Source organism: Setaria viridis, chromosome 2, assembly GCF_005286985.2.
Source record: "Setaria viridis chromosome 2, Setaria_viridis_v4.0, whole genome shotgun sequence".
Lineage (NCBI taxonomy): Eukaryota > Viridiplantae > Streptophyta > Magnoliopsida > Poales > Poaceae > Setaria > Setaria viridis.
The window spans coordinates 2038531-2052210 of record NC_048264.2 but is presented as its reverse complement, the minus strand read 5'-3'; the positions used below and the strand labels follow the sequence as shown (position 1 = coordinate 2052210).

The 13680-nt window shown below is 41.6% G+C and overlaps 1 protein-coding gene, 1 non-coding gene and 1 pseudogene across 2 annotated transcripts; 2 read left to right on the top strand and 1 right to left on the bottom strand.

Moving 5' to 3' along the window:
• Positions 1-1036: 1036 nt before the first annotated feature.
• LOC117843016 (uncharacterized) lies at positions 1037-1954 on the bottom strand. The gene is made up of 2 exons (XM_034723564.2): positions 1601-1954; positions 1037-1493 (listed from the first exon to the last, which is right to left on the bottom strand). Exons 1-2 carry the CDS (start codon positions 1952-1954, stop codon positions 1101-1103), a joined length of 747 nt encoding a protein of 248 aa, XP_034579455.1. The 3' UTR covers positions 1037-1100.
• A 4615-nt stretch (positions 1955-6569) lies between these two features.
• LOC117843010 (DEAD-box ATP-dependent RNA helicase 21-like) lies at positions 6570-9783 on the top strand (annotated as a pseudogene).
• Positions 9784-11081: 1298 nt separating this feature from the next.
• TRNAD-GUC (transfer RNA aspartic acid (anticodon GUC)) lies at positions 11082-11153 on the top strand. The gene has a single exon. It is a non-coding gene; the product is annotated as a tRNA-Asp (tRNA).
• Positions 11154-13680: the final 2527 nt, after the last annotated feature.

The window sequence follows — 13680 nt, the reverse complement described above, 5'->3', positions numbered from 1 at the left end:
ACTGATTACGTCTTTTGTTTGGTTTGATGCGGTAATGGTAATAGATTATGTTACAACTGTTTGGTTCACCGCTTAGGTATCATAAGGTAGTTTTCAAATTTAAATACTCCTCATGGTAAGTGATGCATTGTCAACAACCAATACTATACTGAAACATTACAAGAACGACATAGCAGTAACTGGAGTACCATGCTCTCTTGAATACACCAGTAAGATCTCGATGCACATACCAGTACTTTCTTTAGCAACTAAATAAGAATGTTAACTATTTTGAAATAATTAACTTAGGACACAAGATAAGGAAACACAAGTGTATCACACATAGAGAAAACCATAATAACCATCTCACACAGGATAGTAGTTTAACCATGTGGACTCGGAAAGATACAAGCTCCCTATCTTGATCCACCTTCTATCCTATTCCTTCTCTCTTCCTCTTCAAAAGAAAAAATAGAACAAGTAATGAGCTGTGAAATTTATTTATAGAAAGAATAATAGACATGATGATTCAGCAAGCATGTTCAACCATATGCTACTTCTAATATCAATAACTGACTGAATTTTTTGCTCAAGATTAGCAGCCTTAAACTACAAGCAATGAGCTATATATAATACAATATGTTAGCATGATATGACTGCAAATTTAGCAAACAGAATTGTCCATTTTGTTTTGCAACAAAATATCCAATTAAATAGATATGGAATCCACATATCCAATTGCAGAACATAATTGATTTGCTGCACAAACTCTAGGAAATACTTTAACTAACCATCTGTGCTTGGTCTGAAATACTTTAATCACATATCCAGTTGTTGTTAACTAGCAAGACCCGACAAGTAAGACCTATGCACGAGCAAACACACTAGCAGTAAATAAACAGCTGAAACAACATAGCAAAGTGTCACATACCAAGCATGTTTAGGATAAATTCTCTCCTCAGTGTCTCGTCCAACGTTAACAGCATGCTCATTTGGTCTGGAATTCTCACAAACACACTAGCAGCTTTGACTTGTTCGCTCCCTATGAACCCAAGCTTGCGCAACTCTGTTGTTGCCTTTTCTCTTAACATTTGCTGATGATCCTCTTTGGAATTTTTGTCTTAAACAACGACCTCACGTTCCATCACTGCTGCCATTTTTCCCATACTTGTAGCCATACCCTTTAGATCACCTTGGACTTCATGTAACATGTCCAAAATAGGGTCACTTGATGTTGCAGATACATGATCCTTTCCCTTCCTGTCTGTCTTCCGCCTCTTCAAGCTTGATGAAGCTGAGTCAGTAGAGCGTCTAGGGGTTTCTCTAGACATCCTATCCTCCACCTCCTCTTGATGGTTACCACCTTCAACTGCAAGTTCTTTCTCTATGTTTCCAACTGCTTCGCTAAGCCCTTTTGCGCCTTCACCAGTAGCTATGTCACTCCCATATATGGTAGCCAATGAATCATAATAAGGGAAAGCAACACCATATAGGCCCTTCACTTCAGGATGACACTGCAAAGGAATGCACTAGTGTTTGTCAACCTTGGCACAACACAGAATGTTGCATTGCAAGTTGAAATGAAATACCTACATTGAAGTAAAGTTTAGACATACCTTACAATATGTGCTTCATACTGTGTTTTTTCACACTGAAACATCTTTATATTCTCATCCCAGTTGAAGCTACTTTTGCTAAGCATTACCTCCAGTGCCCCAAACTTTGTTCTAAAGTGCCTTACTCTTGACTCAATATGGGGAATAACAGATATTCCACAGTTAGGTAACTTTTCAGCCAGATGAGTCTCAAGCACTGAACAATATCCATTCTTAAAGCCTCCCTCACTCTTCCACCTTGAGTCCAAAGATATCTCATACAAGGCTTTAACCAATTCATCATCCTCCGCAACAGTCCACTTCTTTTTATTCTTTCCCCTACCACGGATTATTGTTATTGAGCTCTCAGATAAATCCATAGCTGCACAAAATGATAACATGTTAGAAGGGATTGTAAAACAAATCTACAAGTACTATACATGAACTTTAAACTCAGTAAACAGAAACTCAGGGGTGCACTTCTCCCCTGCACGAGATGGGGGCGATGGGAGTATTGAGAGGATGTCGGGGGAGACGGGGGAGCTGAGGGGGAGCGGTATTGACGGGATACCGGGGAGGGAGGCCCGTAATCGGATGGAAACTGCCCGGTATCCGATTGCGGGTAATCGGATTGCGAAGGAGGTTGAAACAAATGGGTGTATGGGTATCGCTTAACACCCGTAATCTGTTTACGTTACATTTACACGAACCAAACGCCTCCTTAGTTGCTATCACGAATGGAGTATCAGGATTTGAAGAATTCAAATCAGCACCAACCAGATCATACATATAATATAATGTGAGAACTGGAAACATGTTTCAGATATCACACCTCATAAATAATATTGAATTCTCTGCAGAAATATCCAGAATGAGGCACCCTATAGAGGGTCAGTATGTAAAGAAAGTTAGGGGGCATAACCTTGACAAGGAGCTTCACGCAGAAGCGACACAAAGAATGGCTGCTAGAGGTGTACGTAGACCTACTGAAACCATATTTGGCTGCAGTTATAAGAAAAAAGACATTCAGCACAGAATTATAAAGATTACCGGAGCGCCCAATGTCAAACTGACTGAAAAGTGACACTTGAAATTCAGGAAGTGGAAAAAAGGCTTTAAGTAAGAATTTGTATGCATATTGAAAGAGTATTGTTCACAGTTATTCATTAAGATACAGTGCCAACAGCCCATTTGGCATCACCCTCAATACTCAAGATGGCGCACACACACATCACAAACCCTCCAAAAAGCATCATAACTTGCTTAAAATAATTAGTTTAACCCAGCATGCTTTTCACCTAGCGACTTTAGAAATGCAAGACGAATAATTTAACAAGCGCAGGCCAGTGTGCCAGCATGAAAGAAACATGGAAAAGAAAGGAAAATGAGGAAGCAAGCCCTAATAAAGCAAATATAAAGAAGCACAAAGAAAATTTTTATACTTATTTGATCTTAAATAGTCACAAAAGGAGCAGCTCAAGATAACTAAGTATAATTTTTATCTAAAAGACACAAGTTCCTATACCCCAACCTCAACTAGAAGATCAGGATGAGACTCTAGGGTTACTAAGTGTCTAAACCCTCCCTTGAATTCAACAACACAAAAGCAAGTAGAAGCATCATATTAATAATTACATCTGCATGGTGCTCCAATAAAATTTGCAAGACATCAGACCCTCCATACGAAGCAACAACATGTAGCGGTGTCCCTTTAGAAGAAGATATGTCAACACAGGCACCTCTAGATATCAACAGACGTGCCATTCCGTCGTACCCTAGAGAAAGGGTGAAAAACATGCAATAGTGTTAGAGCTAAGAATACGATTTACACATTCTTAACCACTCAGTACAAAAGAATCCCGATAAGGCCAATGCTTTAACAACAAGATGCTCATATTCATGGAACTCCTTTGATTCGTGTTTAGTGAAATACAGGAGAAGTGAAGTTTAACTAAACTATATACAATGAGATTAGTGAAACCAGATCTAAGATACTATCAGGCTCGTAGTTGCAAGTACACATGAGTTTCTTCGAGACATTGAATGTTCATGACACAAAAGTGGCCTTATCATAACCAGATAGTACAACAGTTGAACACTTGATGGCTGAAAATGGATACAGTATGGTTTGTTTGCTTCAAAGCACTACACAGTGATGCTGCTAAAAAATGTAAGTAGAAATTTACTGATGTGCAGAAGCATAACCTTCTTTCCAGCATAATGCAGAGGCGCAGAGCCTATGGCATCCTGGTTATTCAGATCGGCACCTTTGTCAAGAAAATACCTCGCTACAATTGCTTTTCCATGAGACACCGCACAAGACAGAGGAGTCAAACCTGTCAATAGTGTTACCAACAAGTGATTTGTTCTATCACTACTGCCAAGCAATCATAAATGACTATGTATAGCTCTAGTGATTTACTAAGTTAAAACATTAATGCTAAGCAATGGTTCATAAACAATTTACAGCCCACAGGAGACCTATTACTGATTTACAATGCAGTACAAACATCCCCAGTTTCATAACTAGAGGAGCATATCACACAGAAACACCATGAAGAAGCTAAAATTAACATCGTAACAGAGGTTCACTGAAAACACATTTGCTATCAATTGACATGGGCCATTCCGCAAATCAGATTTGACCGGCACATTGTTACAATACGTATACATACAGAATAAACATCCTTTACTGGCAATAGCTATCATGCCAGGTAAGACTATGAACAAGCACAAAAAGTATGCAACCAATAGCAATGACAACAAAGTAGCAGACTTATAATGTACTTCATCACTGTATAATACCATTTCTAGTGACAGAGAGGTGACACTAGGCAAAAGAAGAAGAAGAAGAAACCATGTTGTACAAGAAGAAACAAGAGCATTCATGTACCACAATTATAGAGTATGATCTCCTGATAAAATATATAAACAATTCACGTCATAAAAGACCATATTTTCAATTGGCAGATCGTCAAATTCTCTGATTAAGAATTACATAACAACCAAATTATTATATAAGCAGAAAAACTGAACTAATCAAAACATGAAAATGTTTAATCTAGCACCTGAGGACATACGTACCGGAGCCATCAGTAGCAACAGAATTGAGGTCAAATCCGAGATGCTCCACCGAGTGCTTGCAAGTATCCACTTGCCCCTTGCTTGCAGCATCATGCAGTGGCCCAACACGCTCCTCCCTCTCTCGGATCTCAAATTAATCCCCTCCATCATCCCTTATGTTATCCTTTTTTCTTTTCAAAAGATCCAGTGAAAAACAAATTTTGGGAACTCATTGATATCATATTTCCACAATAAATTATTGAATAACACAAGAGACTGTTTGGCTTTGTACAGTTTACAGTTTTCTGTTTCTTTCCTATTACTAATATATTATCACAGTAGGGGAGCCCTACTGTAAATCCATCCAAAAAAAGTTCAGCACCCTCCAGAAATCACAATATAACAGTACAAAATACATTTAACTGAGGAGGAATTCATTTCTAAAAGCAGCGTAATATCTTTCAAGATTCATGCATACAGTAGCAATTTCGAACCAACAAGTACGAAGAAGGAAACAACTCTATCACAAACTAGTATAATATCAAATTATGCACTGAGGCGAGAAATACCCATGTGAAGAATAGAGAACAGAATCCCATTCCTAAACTAAAATTCTGGTAAACCCAAGCCAAATTCCACATCCATCTCTACAAATCTACAAAGGAAGTAACAATGAGGAGGCAAGCCACATTCTCGATCTTACTCATGGTGCGGACGCGGTCGCTGGTAAATAAAAGGGTTTGGGAGTGAAGTGAGGAGGAGGCTTCAGGGGGGGGGGGAGAGAGGGGGCGGTGACGAGGGTGAAGGGCGGAAATTTTTTGGATGGAGGCAGAAATGGTACGCATCGGGGTAATCTGAATTGGAGTGTTCAATTCAGAGGACTGTAGCATCCGCTATAGTAATTTGTGAGGTAAGCTACAGTACCCCGAACTAGCACTGTAGCTAATACTGCATAAACAGTGCTCCAGTTTAATATACCGATATTTTTTACTGTTCATTGCGACTGTAGCGAGCGATTCCAGCCTTTAATTCTCGATCAGACAGTCCTGAAGACGATCAGACAGTCCTGAAGGGCTTCTAATACCAGATACTGTAGCTCCTCTGAATTGAACACTTCAGTTCAGAAAAATCCTATCCAAACCGCATAAGAAGTACTACAATAATGTGCCAGACATAAATTGGCAAGTTTGTGCAAGATAACCTGGTGATACTTACGTGGCAGTACAAACAGAATGCAAAAAAAGAAAGTACTAAATTGTTCCAAAGAAAAAAGAAAGTACTAACTGCATGTTTATGCTATCAGCATAATTCGCTGGTAAATAAAAGTATCACAACAAGGTAAAAGACACATCATTAACATGGATTCTCTACAATAATACAACTCACCTCTCGCAGGGCCGCATATTAGACATTTTCAATACACATGCATTAATCTCATTCAAAAGACACTTTACATGTGGAGGTAAACTGATCCTGCTCGCTCTATTAATTTCGCATACAATTGCATCATCACCAGCATTTTTTTGTTGCTGAGCTGAGCGATAGCTAACTGAACCACCGATTGATTTGGTTTGCAGTCTGAGAAAGCTGATCAACGAACTGGCGACTTCAATCGGAAGTTCTGACAGGAGACCTGCTAGGAAATACATGGTCCGATTTTCCAACAGCAACTAACAAGACTAGTTGCATCAAATGTGCGCAGTCCACACTAATGGTTTTCCCTGAGCAGCGACTACCGAGAAAACTCAAGCGAGGTTGCCTTCGTCGAGTTCATCCTGTGGAGAATAATTGTTTTTGTTTGTCAATGGTAATTACTCATCAAGGGATGTCCTTGCTGTCAAGCATTGAGAAGGGGCCGGGGACGGTTCACGAAGACCGAACTCCTCCACGCCCTTGCCAGCAAGTAGGCAGGATGGTGCCTGGTGCGCACCCATGGAGCCGCCGGTAAAGTTGAAACAAATTAGAAGCCACCTGTGTACAGGCTTTGTCATGTTTGTTGTTCAGAAGAGATCAATCATAAAAAAAATCAGCAAAAGCAAACGTAAGACTTTTCGAAATCGAGCAACAACAACAACTCATATCTCCATGCACATGCCGATAAGCTTTGTAAGGAAGAAAACTGACAATAAAAAACTTTGAGCAGGAAATGATCAATCAGAAGCATATCAAATCTTCCTGGCACACAGAAGCTGTATTTTCCCGAATTCAAATCGCTTGCTCCAACAGATGTCATAAGAACTAATACAACATAGTCAGGCGATGGATATAGTAGGAATCACGATTTATGATACGAATCATAGCTGAAAGCAGCGTGGACACATGTATATCATTGCTGCCTACTTTCGAAGATAACTAAGGGGGTGTTTGGATACGAGGTGCTAAACTTTAGCAAGGTCACATCGGATGTTCGGATGCTAATTAGGAGGACTAAACATGAGCTAATTATAAAACTAATTGCACAGATGGAGTCTAATTCGTGAGATGAATCTATTAAGACTAATTAATCCATCATTAGCAAATGGTTACTGTAGCACCACATTGTCAAATCATGGACTAATTAGGCTTAAAAGATTCGTCTCGTGAATTAGACTCCATCTGTGCAATTAGTTTTGTAATTAGACTATATTTAATACTTCTAATTAGTATACAAACATCCGATGCGATAGGTGCTAAAGTTTAGCATGAGGTATCCAAACACCCCTAAGTAGCATCATGTTTTTCAGGCCAACGCCACCAATATATTGCAAAAAGGTACTTATTTCTTAAAAGAAACCAAGCGTAACCCTGTAGACTGCAAGAATTCCTCAAATGTCTTGTTGGATTCTCCACTTATGTATCCTGAAATTCAGAAACTTACGAACGTAAGTGGTGGTGGTGGTAGTGGTAATGGAAGATTGTATCAGGTTAATGGTGAGACAATTCTCTAGCTTCAGTGTGGTTGATCCGATCCGGGTCTCATGTGAGGGCCTTAAGAGGTTTGCCTTTGTTTAGGATGGTCTTAAATTCTTAATTTTTCTGCTTGATCATTGGTGCCAATTTCTGTCAGGCTTTTTGCCTTACTGCAACCCCTGCATTTATCGTAGTCTAAGTACCCCCCAGCTAGTACTTTGGCTTACAATGAAAGGCTAGAATGATTATGTTTGGTTTGATCTCGAAATATTTTTAGAGTCAAGAAAATTATCATGTAACAATGAAAAACCACAACTTCGTATGCAACATGTTACTCCTACCTAATTTCAATTTTGTTCAAGCACTTGTGGCTTGAAATTAGTTGGATACTCAGAAAGTTGTTAAATTAGTTTGTTACTTGTGGCTAATCTGGTAAAAGCATTCAGGATCAGACTCATTATATCTTTTCGAATCTTGAATCTGGAACACTGGTCGCCCTAGTCTGGAGTTGAAAACATGCCTGCTTCTTCGCCGCCGCGGCCTCCGCCGCCCCGCTTCAACCTCTCTCCTCGGGAATCTCCCGATCAGGACCGGGACAGAGGCCGCGACCGCCGCCGCCGCGGCGACGACGGCTCCCGCCGAGACCGCGATCGGCACTCCTCCCGCCGGGAGAGGTGGGGGTGTAACGAGAGGAGGGAGCGAGGGCCTGAACGCGGCCGCGACAGGGAGCGCGGGGACCGCCCGGAACGGCGACGGAGATCGGCGGCGGCGCGACGCGAGGAGGAGCTCGACGCTATCAAGGAGCAGTACCTGGGGTCCAACAAGCCCAAGAGGCGAGCCATCATCAGGCCCTCGGACAAGTTCCGCTAGCTTCTCGTTCGACTGGGAGGACGCCGAGGACACGAGCCGCCGCGACACGGGCGCGCACGCGCTCCACCAGTCGCCGCTCCTCTTCGGCCGAGGCTTCCTCGCCGGCGTGGACCGCCGCGAGCAGAAAAAGACGACGGCCGAGCACGAGAGGGAGGCCCGCGCAGAGCTGCTCCGGCGGCGCATGGCCTGTGGTGTGGAGGATGGTTTGGTGGAGAAGAGGAGGAAGGCTGCTGCAGCTGAAGCTGATGCGTATGACGACGCCATCGACATGCCCGTGGACAGGCACTGGTCAGAGAAGGCGCTGGAGGAGATGACCGAACGGGACTGGCGGATCTTCCGGGAGGACTTCGACATCTCCTACAAGGGCGCTCTCGCGTGCCCCGGCCGATGCGGAGCTGGAGCGAGAGCGAGCTTGGGGATGAGCTGCTCAATGCTGTTGAGGACGCCGGATACAGGAAACCAGTCGCCGATTCAGATGGCTGCCATTCCACTTGGTCTGAGCCAGCGTGATGTCATTGGCGTTGCCGAGACGGGTTCCGGCAAGACTGCGGCTTTCGTGCTTCCCATGCTTTGTTGTGCTTGATGAGGCCGATAGGATGATCGACATGGGTTTCGAGCTGCAGGTTGCTGCTGTCCTTGACGCGATGCCTTCGAGTATAACCCGAAACCTGAGAACGAGGATGAGGAGCTTGACGAGAAGAGGATTTACAGGACTACCTATATGTTCAGTGCCACCATGCCACCCGCCGTGGAGCGTCTTGCTAGCAGGAAGTATCTCCGGAACCCAGTTGTCGTGACGGTTGGTAAAGCCGGCCGGCAAGGCCACTGATCTGATCACCCAGAATGTGGTCATGGTGAAGGAGTCTGAAAAGATGTCACGGCTTCAGAAGACGATACTCAGAGATCTTGGAGACAAGAAGGCCATTGTCTTCTGCAACACTAGGAAGGCAGCTGACATGCGATCTGGAGAATGCAGGCTTTCCGTGTCATGACCATACATGGATGGAAGTTAAAAGGGCAAGAGAGGTACCAGCCTTGATGATTTTAGAAACCGGCACTGCAATATTCTTGTCGCTACCGATATATTAGCGCGTGGTAGTGATGTTCCTGATGTTGCCCATGTGATTAACTATGAGATGCCTAATTCAATCGAGGCATACACACATCGCATTGGGAGAACAGGGCGTGCAGGGAAGAAGGGTGTGGCAACTTCATTTTTAACTCTGCAAAACGCTGATATTTTTTCTTTGATCTGAAACAGATGCTTATACAGGGCAACAGTCCTGTGCCACCTGAACTTGCAAGGCATGAGGCATCAAAGTTCAGGCCAGGCTCAGTTCGTGATAGACCTCCGAGACGAAATGACACTCTCTTTGCAAATCACTAAGCTACACTGCAATGAGTTGAAGGTCTTTGTACTATTATTATGAGGGCAACTTCTTGGAAAGATATGAATCTAGGTTATATTAGTACCTATGAGCTGAGGTGCAAACACTTCTATGTTTGGAAACTTAGTTTATATTCTCATAAGTTTAGTATATTTTGATGATGATTTAATTTGGCTCTGAACATGTGTATCGGACTGTGACTCATTTTCTATTTCAGCAAGTTTTGTCTATAAAATGCTCTTGTTATATTAAGGTATTATATTGTTTAACAATTGCTGACAACATATGCTGTATTGCATATGTACATCAGTACGTGGTTGATTTTGCATTTGAGTCTCAACTCTGTGCTAAGTTATATGTTCTTTCTTCTTCCTGCTATGTGGTTCTTTCTTTTAGTTTTAGTCCAAGACTTATCAGTAGAAAAGAAAAGAAATGAAATCAAGTGGTTCCCCATTGTTTTGGCTTCTTACATAGATGCTGTATGCGTTTAGAATATGGTAAAATGCAGTGCGTACTGTGTAGTACTAACGAATTTTATTTTATCCCATGCCAAGTACAACTAGAACTATTATGTATCATTTTGGCCATGGTAGGTTTCTTTAGTAATGAGTTTAGAATTTTCATAGAGAACATTAGATGACAAACTGCATTTTGGCCTGTGTAGTTTCAGCGTTTGACCATCCATGTGATATGATAACTTAATATGATATTTTGTGGATGCATGATAGAAAATAGTATACATTCTGCGAAGTTTACAAGTGTTTGAATTTTCTGTATGATGATGCTTGTGTTGAGGAACAATAAACTAGGACGTTGTTCTGAACATTTGTAGTGCCAAGTGGTAATGAGTGATGCTAAAGCCAGAATTTGGTCATAGTGAGGGAGTATGAAAACGATGCCATTGTCTTCTGCAATACTAAGAAGAAATCTCAGATGCGTACCAAGGATCTGGAGAAGGTGCTTTTGTTATATTGGATCTTCACTTGGAGGTGACTCTTCATCCTGACTACTTCCACTTACTACTGTTCATGTTTTCCAACCTGAACTCTCTCTTCAAGCCAACGGTCAGGTTTCAGTTCTTTATTCTATCGCTAAAAGTACATCCATCTGGCATTCTTTTCTTTTTTTTTGCCTCTTTGTAAATCATACAATGCTGTCCGTTGCAAACCAACGTTGCGTAAGGATTATTCCATCAGCAACTCGCGAAAGCCGTCGTCGCCTCGGAAATTGTCAAACTGGAATCTTTTTCTTTGATTATATATTATTACAAGAGCCTAATCGAGAAGCAAGCGTCAAAGTCGTTGTAGTATAGTGGTGAGTATTCCCGCCTGTCACGCGGGTGACCCGGGTTCGATCCCCGGCAACGGCGTCTTTTTTTTTATTTTTTGTTTCTGTAAGTTGTACGTGTTTAATTTCTGCTTATAGCCCGTTCTTCACTCTAGCGGTCCTTTTTTTTTTGGATGAGGTGACCTTATTTTCTTTTTATTTTTTGCTTCTGTAAGTTGTGCGCGTTTAATTTTTGTCTATAGCCTCTCGCAATTTTTTTTTCTAGCCCATACCTTCACACAGCATTGGCAGGAATTCTCGGAGTGGAAGGAAATTAAATGTGGTACCTCCTTAAACACCATGCTTCGATTAGTGGCCAGCACAAAGGTGCGTTCTTGTCAAATGGAACCTGGTGACTGGGTACGTGAGTGAACACACCAAGTGTGAAGGCAGAGAGCTCCCACCAGCTGAGCAGCTGGCCTTACTGGTGAAGGCATAGAGCTTGATTCGAATATAATTAGTAGTACCTATGTCAAATTCCAAGCTAATCCATGCGTGCAGATGGCCTAATAATGCATCATCACAAGGCTTGAGAACAGCAAACAAGCTTGGAACATATAAAATCTTACCTGCTAGCTGTATCCCAGTTGTACTGCGGCCTGATCGACCTTGTCGGTCACCAGCTAGCGGCTTAGCTTCATTGCGGCCATGGATACTGACCTCAAACTCACCCACCTCTAGATCTAGGTCGTCGTCGACCACCCTCGCCACCGTGGCGGAGACCCACATTATCCTTTCATTGCAAGCCAAAGTACTGGGCGTACATAGACTACGATAAATGCAGGGGTTGCAAGCTTACTGATAAGGCAAAAAGCCTGACAGAAATTGACACCAATGATCAAGCAGAAAAATTAAGAATTCAAGACCATCCTAAACAAAGGCAAACCTCTTAAGACCCTCACTTGAGATCCAGATCAACCTCACTGAAACTAAAGAGTTGTCTCACCATTAAACTGATACAATCTTCCATTACCACTACCACTACCACCACCACCACCACTACTACTACACTTTTTCCAACTTGACCAAGAAGCCTTCACCCAAGTACCGATGTTTGTCAAGCACTCAAAAAAGAATCCGTTCTTGGTCTCTCACCTGTAGAGGCGCCCCAATGCTGCAGAAATTAACAGATTTAAAGAAATAGCATCAGCTGATTGAGGAATAGGATTACCCGCATTGGGCATTTATTCTTAACAAAGACCTGCACGTTGCTGCTAAGGGAAAACAAAACAGGCAAATATAGCTAATTTACTATCGCCAACTCCACCAATTAACAGACTCGTTTGATTAACCCCTGACTGCAGAAAAAAAAACACCTAACTTAGTCGCAATTTCTTCTGTAAGTTTAGCAATTTTTGGTCTATTCATAGCATATATCTTCTATGGATCTAACTATTGTTTTTTTTGTAATTTGAATTTTCTATATTCCCTTAAAAAAGGGAACCCACAAAATCTTTATAGATGAGATTACCATTCATATCCTAATGAATTTACAATGCTGATTGCTAAAGATAGGCACTATGCTTGTACCAGCAATGCAGAAACTAGAAACCCATATAGGTAATCACATTCTTGGTTTCTCTCCGGCTAGAGAAATAATTTTTTCATATTAAAAGGATTCTGAGACCTTCCTGACCCAGCAACACATCCTAAATTTTAGGCCAGTTGTCAAGACCCCATCCTCTGTCCATAATAGGTGCAATTAATGAATAAATTCCCAAGTATGCCTCCCAAAGTCCCAATTCTAAGAATGGTCCATCGCAATTGTATTTGTGACATAGGTTTAAATCATGGTGTGGTAGTCTGCATTAATAAACGCATTGTTCTTCAACACATATACATCTGATATAGTTTCATGCTACTAACAGAAATAGCACTAATCCTGAATATCAGCGAGTCATGATGAAATAGAGCTCGGCAGCAGAATAAAAAAAATTACCACCCTTAAGACCATATATAACCACTACTACTAATACCAAATTTTCCCCTTGACAAAGAAGCTTTCACATGAGCACCTTAAGTTTGTGAAGCGCTTGAAGCATCCACTTTTGGTCTCTCATCACCTGTAGAGGCCATATCCAGTGCTACAGAAATTGACAAATTTAGGAAATATCATCAGCTTATTGAAAACAGGAAAAACACCTATCCACTAGTAAGTTTCTGAAAGGCTAAACAAACAGGAAAACAAGTAAAAACACTAACTTATTATCCACATACCCACAAGTTAACAGCCACACTTGATCAATAAGATAAGAGGACTCGTAACTGAAGAAAAACACCTACCTTTCTTAACACAGAATCCATAATTCCTTTGTTGTTAAGTGACACCAATAGATCTTAGCTAAGGAATGCACGTGGCAAAAGATATGTGCGATGCTTGTATTTAGAGCATAAGCGTAGAAACTAGAAACTTCTTTTCTTAAATGGATGATGGAGACCTTTCTGGCCCAGCACCGCAGCGAAGTCTAGACCATGTCAGGACTCAAGATCCCATTCCCAATCCAAAACATGAGTTAGACATGAATAAATTTCCCAAAGTATGTCTACCCAATTCTAGGAATGGTCCATAA